At 37.7% G+C, this 8,724-nt stretch overlaps 1 protein-coding gene across 1 annotated transcript; it reads left to right on the top strand.

Moving 5' to 3' along the window:
- Positions 1 to 1,551: 1,551 nt before the first annotated feature.
- LOC123252733 (olfactory receptor 14I1-like) lies at positions 1,552 to 2,517 on the top strand. Its single transcript, XM_044681985.1, has one exon. The coding sequence runs from the start codon at positions 1,552 to 1,554 to the stop codon at positions 2,515 to 2,517; it is 966 nt and encodes a 321-aa protein (XP_044537920.1).
- Positions 2,518 to 8,724: the final 6,207 nt, after the last annotated feature.

Raw genomic sequence — 8,724 nt, 5'->3', positions numbered from 1 at the left:
TGATACTGCCTCTGATGTCCAAATATTAGGGATAAAAAGGTGAAACTGAGGGTTAAATAATTAGGGAGGGATACAATTAACTATTAAACTAACATCTTTTTACATCTTAGTTCTGTCATTTGATAATTGACTGAGATGGAAGTCAAAGATAAGCCTCAAGCTAGATCTTGTCTAAGTTAGGGAAAAGACTCTCCTAATAAAAAGGGAGAAACCTCATTCACCTCATTCAAAGAGTAAATTCTCCCTGAGGGAAAACAAAAGGGGAACTTCTTACTCAGGCATGATATCCTTAGACTGAAGGTTAAAAAAGCTGCTGCTAGCCATTCAAATTTTGAGGAACAAATTGGAAATCTCCTTTCTTCCCTTATATTAAATATAATCTCCAGTGTGGATAGTGTTAGCAAAAATGATGTATCATGTCTTCTCAGTGAAATGTTGATCTATTGCTGACTCATTTATTCAGGATCAGAGCTCTTAAAATGCCTGTTCAGTACAAAACTTGGACTGCAGAAATGGGGTTAGCAATGGAAACAAACAAATGTACAAGTGGTACGTTGTCAGAAATTATTTTAACCTCTTATTAGTTCTTTTAACTTTAACCAAATAGTTATATATTCTATACTGATCATTCGTAAAGGGGACAGAAAATTAAAATAATTTCATAAATATGAGCAGTTCTCATTTTTTCCGTAATAGGGAAATGGTGGATTTCCAATCGAGATTTGGTTGCAAGTTCTGATTTTACTATGAATGAGCTTTATTACTTTGTGCATACCACTGAACTAGTTTGAAACTCTTTCATCTCTTTGAAAAAATATTATGAATAAAAATTGCTTATTTTTATATAATACTTGATCATTTTTTAACTACTTTCTTCCATAAACCCTATGAAATTTTCATTATAGGCATAATTTTCCTCTGTCTTTTGGTTTCTGACTCTGTCTCTGTCTGTCTCTGCTTCTCTGTCTATCTGTGTCTCTCTGTGTCTCTCTGTATCTCTCTCTGTCTCTGTGTCTCTCTGTCTCTCTCTCTTCTCTCTCTCTCTCTCTCTCTCTCTCTCTCTCTCTCTCTCTCTCTCTCTCTCTCTCTCTCTTTCTCTTTCTCTCTGTCTCTCTCTCCCTCCTTCCCCCATACATATACATAAATCTGGGTATATACACAAACTCACAAAATTCCTGCTCTCCATGATGGTGATAGCAGTCTTTCTTTTTACCATCTTGGTAGTGGCATTATTCACCTTCCTAAAATTCACCAAGTATAATCTTTCCTATTGTCTATAGCTTTGTACACTAGGATCATTCTGTAAAGCTAAAGATTGAAAACTGTATACCCAGAACTATTAAATACATCTAAACCTCATTATTCCTCCTCTAACCTCTGCTTATTTTAAAATATGTCTGAATTTGCTTCTGTTCAAGTTTAATGGGATGGGTTTGTTTGAATGGATGTTCTTTTGAATAACTATTTTTATTCTCTCTTCTATTTCAACACTGCATTTCTGTTATTCATAGTGATGTTTGATTCTAGTTAAATTGCAGCACACAATCAAGCATGGGCAACTTCTCAGTCATCACTGAATTCCTCCTCATGGAGTTTTCCAGAATATGGGAGCTACAGGTCTTACATGCTGTGTTGTTCCTGCTGATATACCTGGCTACCCTGATGGGGAACCTTCTCACCATTGCTGCAATTCTTATTGACCCACACCTTCATTCTCCTATGTACTTTTTTCTTAGCAACTTATCCTTGTTGGATATCTGCAACATCTCAGTCACACTTCCTAAATTCATCATAAATTCTTTGATTGGCAGTCAAACCATCAGCCTCCTTGGCTGTACTGCTCAAGTCTTTTTCCTTCTCTTCTTTTCAGCAACGGAGTTTGCTTTGTTAGTGGCCATGTCCTATGACCGCTTTGTGGCCATTTGCCACCCTCTACACTATGGCATCATCATGATGCCATCCCGTTGTCTTTGGGCAGCAGTTGGCTCATGGTTCAGTGGGCTTATTTATTCTGCTGTACACACTGGGAATATGTTTCGCCTGCCCTTCTCAGGATCCAATGTGATCCACCAATTTTTCTGTGATATCCCTCATGTCTTGAAAGTCTCAGCCTCTGGTGTATTTCAGACAGAGTTTGTATTAATTATAGCAAGTTTGTGTTTTTTGTTATCTTGCTTTGCTTTTTTAATCACATCGTATGTTTGCATCTTTTCCAACGTGCTCAAGATTCCTTCTGTGGAAGGTCGATACAAGGCCATTTCAACCTGCTCCCCTCAGTTGATGATCCTCATCTTATTTCTCATTTCTATAATGACTGCAGTCCTCAGGGATACATCAGACACATCACCAATTCAAAACCTTTTTGTTGCAATGGTCTATGCAATACTGCCCCCATTGATAAACCCTGTCATCTACAGCCTGAGGAACAAAAAGGTCATAGTTGCCATGGGCAAGATGCTGAGGAAGATATTTTCCATAAGCAGGAAATATCCAATCTTGAAAACTTCAAAAAGCTAAAGAAAAAAGTGTTCTAAATCTCTTATGATGAGGGAAATGCAAATCAAAACAACTCTGAGGTACCACCTCACACCTAGCAGATTAACTAACATGACAGCAAAAGAAAGTAATAACTGCTGGAGGGAATGTTGCAAAATTGGGACATTAATGCTTTGCTGGTAGAGTTGTGAATTGATCCAACCGTTCTGGATGGCATTTTGGAACTATGCCCAAAGGGTTTTAGAAGACTGTCTGACCTTTGATCCAGCCATACCACTGCTAGGTTTATACCCCAAAGAGATGATAGGGAAAAAGACATGTACAAAAATATTTATAGCTGTACTATTTGTGGAGGCAAGAAATTGGAAAATGAGGGGATGTCCTTTAATTGGGGAATGATTGGACAAATTATAGTATCTGTTGGGGATGGAATATTATTGTGCTCAAAGGAATAATGAACTGGAATTCCATGTGAACTGGAACAATCTCCAGGAACTGATATAGAGTGAAAGAAGCAGAACCAGGAGACATTATACACAGAGATGGATACACTGTGTTACAATCAAAAGTAATGGACTTCTCTACTAGCAGCAATGCAATGATCCAGAACAATTCTTAGGGACTTATGAGAAAGAGTGCTATCCACTTTTAGAGGAAGAACTGTGGGAGTAGAAACACAGAAGAAAAACAACTGCTTGAACACATGAGTTGATGGGGATATTGTTGGGGATGTAGACTTTAAAGGACCACCCCAATGCAATTATCAATAATGTGGAAATAGATCTGGATGTATGTAAAACCCAGTGGAATTACACATTGGCTACGGGGAGAGGGGATGTTTGGAGGGAAGGGAAAGAACATGAGTCATGTAACCATGGAAAAATATTTCAAAAAAAATTAAAAGATTAAAAATTTAAATTTAAATTAAAAAAAGCTAAAGAACATGCTTTTGGATGGTTATATGTGCAAGATGATTCAGGAGTTAGCATCAAAAAGTGATTAATAGAACCAAAACAATACCACCCCCAGAAAATAGTCCTTAAACCATATGGTATGAGGAAATGAATGAAGCAATAATTTATTTTGACTCCACAGAGATTCATCCCACAAGTGGTAATATTTACAGTGAATTATTATGACCCAAGTCCATTGTCTTTGCATGACAGTGACATGAAAAAAAATGGATGGAATTCCCTAAATAACAGCAAATATGTTTAAGCAAAGGTGCCACCAGGATGGTTCTGTTCTCTCACTGTCATATATTTTTTTCTTCTCCCTTTCATGTTTTTACTTTCACCAATTATGCTAATGATCACATCCTCCCCTCTTTTTAAGTTTTAACCTTGACCTTCTTTCCTAGTAACAATACTGAGAAAGAAGGGTGAGGGCTAGGTAAATGGTGTTAAGTGACTTGCCCAGAGTTACACAGTTAGGAAGTGTCTGGGGCTTGATTTCAACATAAGTCCTCCAAAATCCAGGCCTAGTACTCTATTCATTATGCCAGCTGTCCATGTATCAGCCCCTTGTTTCCCGTCCTCTGTTGGTAACAGAGGGACATCTCCATACTCTCTTGGGCATGCTGTCCTTTTGTTATAGGGGTGCAAATGGTGAACCCCTCGGTTCGAGAAGGAAACCTTTCTCAAGAATGAGAGGATTCCAAGCTTAGCTTAAAAGTAAAAAGAAAGATTTATTAGTAAGATAGGATTAACGGCCAGCAGGACAGCATGAGTGGAACAGTCATGGGAGGCTGCTCCCCCAGTGCCTTGTCTGTCTCAACTTAGTCCAAAGGTAATGGTCTTTGCCTCAGGAGTCACAAGGGCAGGAAGGAGGAAGGGAATTTCCCTGTTCACAGCCTGCCTGAGTTAAGGGGTACAGGGTCCCTGCCATCTCTGCACAATGCCCATGTCACTTTGTCTGATTTTATGGCCAGTGGCAGAATTGCTATAACCTGAAGTGGGAAATGATAGCCCTATTTTATGAAACTCCAAATTTACCCTTGTCCCACAAGAACTTCCTTCAAGAAACCCCCTGAATGAACCCCATCCCAGGCAGAACAATAAGCCATGAAGCACCGATTGAGCACCCTGAGTAGGAGTGGTGAATGTAGTCAAATCTTAAGAAACTTTTCTTAGTTTATCTTACTCTGTCTGGGCCTGTCTCTTCCAAATCCCCTAACTTTAGCTATGATGTCTTCCCCACACATCTATGTAACCAATTAGTTGTCCTTCATTTCATATATTCCTTAAGGTATAAATATACCCCCAAGTTCTTTAGTTCTAGGGAAATTCTCATCATCAGCAGTTGGCGTTTAACTAGTGCTAACTAGTGCAAATACAAGATATGCAAGTATGAGGGTCCTGTTCCTATTACCTTACTGTCCAATGACAGCCTCTATCACGCTGACCCTTGTCAGACTGAACTATGAACCTTCAAGCACCTCTTGATTACTTGAGGTAGGATTAGCAGGTATTGCTAAGTCTTAAGTACCCTTTATGTTTTCTTAGTGTCTCCTTTTGTATCTAGGCTACTTCTAGGTACCCTATTCTTTGGCTATAGCATCTTGGTCTCTCCAAGTCAGTTTAGACTGAGGCTAGTGCAGGTCCCAAGTGAGTGACAGGGCAGAAGCCCTACCTCCTCCTCCAAAATTGTATTATATAAGTACAGTGCATTCTGTAGTTCAGTGGAAGTCCCAGGACAGGGGTTCTGTGCAGTATTCCAGATGTATCTTTCTACTTTGATTAAAGACTTTTCTTTTAACTACTTAGGTAGTTTTGAGTTCTTTCCATTTGACAATACTCATAAGCCTGGACTCAGTGATGACCAGCACAGAAGTTCTGAATCTTCTCCATTTCCAACTTGGGTCCCTTTGTCTTTCCTTAGGCAGCCTGTCAAAAGAGGAAAATAAACTGTCGGTTCTCTGATAGATTGTCTATGTTCTGGTTCATCCCATCCTCCAGTTCTCAGGCAAAGGGCAATTTTCTGATGATGCCATGGAGGGACGAAGAAGCCCATGCTCACATACATGTCTACACTTGTCAGCTTCCAAGCTTAAGTACAATCACTTGTTCTTGTAGGTCTCTTCAAGCTAAAACATATGACCATGATCTGGTGAGTCAAGCTTCAGGGGCCCTGATTAAAGATTCTTTAAAGAGAACAAAGGTCCCAAAATCTAGGAAGTGTAGAGGAGGGGATAGGGCATACAAACAGAAAGTGACAATAAGGGACTATAGCAGAAGTTAAAAAAATGGTAATGCTGACACGGTCCATTTTAGGGCTCCTGAAAGTTGGGGTGCAGCAACCCAGGACTAATTGTGGGACTAGACTAGTTGTCTTGGGGCAAACCTAGCCCTACTATGCATGGTGAGAAGCAATATTGAACTTGTTACATACCACATTGATTCCCTTCTTCTGACCACACTGGCAGGAAAAGGAGCACTCTGGACTATGATGCATACTTTCATTCTGTCAACCTGGAATCTAGAAACCCTAAAATTCTAGCCTAGTAAGATCTGTTGAATCCCAAGTTTTAGAACTAGCTTATAAATTGGAGACCTCAAAGCTTGTAATTGTTCCTTGTAGTCCTGAGAATCTACCCGGAAGGGAATCTCAGGCTAGCCCTTTCAGATTGAAAGATGGACCCTAAGGTAAATTACAATCTCAGTTAGGTGGGGCTAAATATCTTTGTCTTAGGTGGTATTCCCCATTGTATCAGAAACCCTTTCCCAAGAAGACCCAAACCTGGGCAGGGACCATCCTTTTAGTAACCATTTTAAGTAACTCCTTCCCTTACACCTTAGCCTCTAGCTAGGATTCCTTTCCCAGGCTTGATTGTATCCTGTAAATATAGTTTGAACACTCCCATTTCCTTATAGCTATGGTAATGTCAAAGGTCTTTCCCTGCCCCTGGATGGGTTCCCCAAATTCTTTTGTTCCTTGGAGTCATCATCTAGTGCAGTGCTACACCCAGGGATAATGTCCCCAGAATCCAGAGTGCAGACTCTGTAAAAGTGTTGGCACAGACTCTGAAAAAAGGGCCAAATATTGGACTTATCCCTATCCTAATTAAAGTCTTGGTTTTCCTGACTACTTTGGTAGTTTTGTGTTATTTCCAAGTTAACAATTCTATTCCAAAAATGTTTCAACAAATTTTTAAAAACAGTTTGTATTTCATGGTGCATTTACCCAGATATCCATTTTTAGAAAGATGAAAAAAAAATCATTCATTCAAGAAGTGATGCAGCCAAAATATAAGAAGTACTGGAGTAAAGAAGATCAAAATCAAACTATTAATCTGCCTACTATTTGCTAGGTGCTGTGTTAAGCACTGGAGTCCCTATATAATCAACAACAACAACAAAAAAAAACAAACAAACAACAAAGAACAGAAATACTATACAAAAAAGAAGAGAAAGAATACCTTCAGTGGCATTCTCTTTTTAGTATTTATGGAGGCAGTTTCACTCAGCCTAGACATTGGCTTCTCATTGTAATTGTCCTTTGTTAGTATTACTAAGGGCTCCAAAGTGAAGAATCATGAGTACTATTGAATGTATTTTGAAGAGGCAAAAGGTGTGATTGCTCTTTGAAAATCAGAGTCTCTATGTTTTGTAAGTGCCTAATATTTAATGACATGTTATGGTATATTAGATTACGGAGAGTTGGACAAGATTGAATAACTTAACAATAAAAAAACAAAGACTGAATGGGATGTACATAATGATTCTTCTGGAGGCTTTTCTGAGGCCTTAACTGATTGTACATTCTCAGTCTTCTGACAATGTGATTCCTACTATTCCCTCCATAAAACTTTCACTGAAACCTTCCCCCACCTTAGTTTTGTCAACAGAAAGTTATGAAGGGTACACCAGTAGTAGCCCAGACCCAAAGCCTATTTGCACAAGACCAACTTCTTTTTTTTATTTAATAATTTTTATTTTTTATAAAAGTTAACATGGTTACATGATTCATGCTGTTACTTTTCCCTTCACCCCCCCACTTCCAACTCTTCACAGAGACTGGTTACCCAATCTTTGATGTTTATGTAAAAGGTGGAGGTGTTGAGAGTTTGAAAAAGAAATTTTTGTACATCTGACATCTGCATTTAAAAAAGAGGAAAGGTTCTAGATTCATTTCAGTAAAATATCTTTTAAGGGGGAGAAAAATTCAGGGAAGAAGCAAATTTATAGGGAATCTAATAGAGGATCTAGTCATATCCCTATTCTCAACTTTGTATATTTCAGTATTCATGGAATTGCCCTTTGGGTGAGACCTAGGACTCTGTCCTTTTATTGAACTGAAAGTGCTGGTTAATCTAATAAAAAAAGAAAGATGAGAATCAGATTAATAGTATCAAAGATGAAAAGAGTGATCTCACCTCTAATGATGAGGAAATTAAGGTAATTATTAAGAACTATTTTGCTCAATTATATGGCAATAAATATGACAGTCTAAGTGAAGTGGGTGAATATTTACAAAAATAAAATTGCCTAGATTAAGAAAAGAGGAAATAGAATATTTATATAATCCCATCTCAGAAAAACACAGAAATTGTAACACAACTACAAAACACTTTCCACACAATTAAAACTAGATCTAAATGATTGGGAAAACATTAATTGCTTCTTGGTAGGATGAGCTAATATAATAAAAATGACAATAATACCAAAATTAATCTACTTATTCAGTTCCATACCCATCAAACTATCAAAAAAAAACTTTTTTATAGAATTAGAAAAATTATAACAAACCTCCTCTGGAAAATCAAGAATATCAAGGGAAATAATGACAAAAAAATGTGAATGATGGGGGCCTATGAATACCAAATCTTAAACTGTACTATAAAGCAGCAGTCACCAAAACACTATGATACTGGCTAAGAGACAGAAGGGTGGATCAATGGAGTATACTAAAGGTAAATTACCTTAACAAGCTAGTGTTTGATAAACCCTAAAATTCCCTATTTTGGGACAAGAACTCACTATTTGACTCAAAATTGGAAAATGGTAAGGGGAAAATTATGTTCAGATTAACATCTTAAACCCTATACTAAGATAAATTCAAAATGGGTAAATGACTTAAATATAGGGAATGGAATCATCAAAGAAATTAGGTGAGCATAGAATATCATACCTGTTATATCAGTGGGAAAGGAAGAAATTTCAGACCAAATTCAGACTAATATTCATATAGAATATTGAAAAATGTAAAATGAATAACTTTGATTATGTC

Source organism: Gracilinanus agilis, chromosome 6 (genome assembly GCF_016433145.1).
Source record: "Gracilinanus agilis isolate LMUSP501 chromosome 6, AgileGrace, whole genome shotgun sequence".
Lineage (NCBI taxonomy): Eukaryota > Metazoa > Chordata > Mammalia > Didelphimorphia > Didelphidae > Gracilinanus > Gracilinanus agilis.
The sequence above is the reverse complement of the archived record's forward strand: the minus strand, read 5'-3'. Positions and strand labels throughout refer to the sequence as shown.

What these genes read in the sequence shown, in the direction of transcription:
- LOC123252733 (XM_044681985.1), top strand. Translation starts at nt 1,552, where the DNA reads ATGGGCAACTTCTCAGTCATCACTGAATTCCTCCTCATGGAGTTTTCC.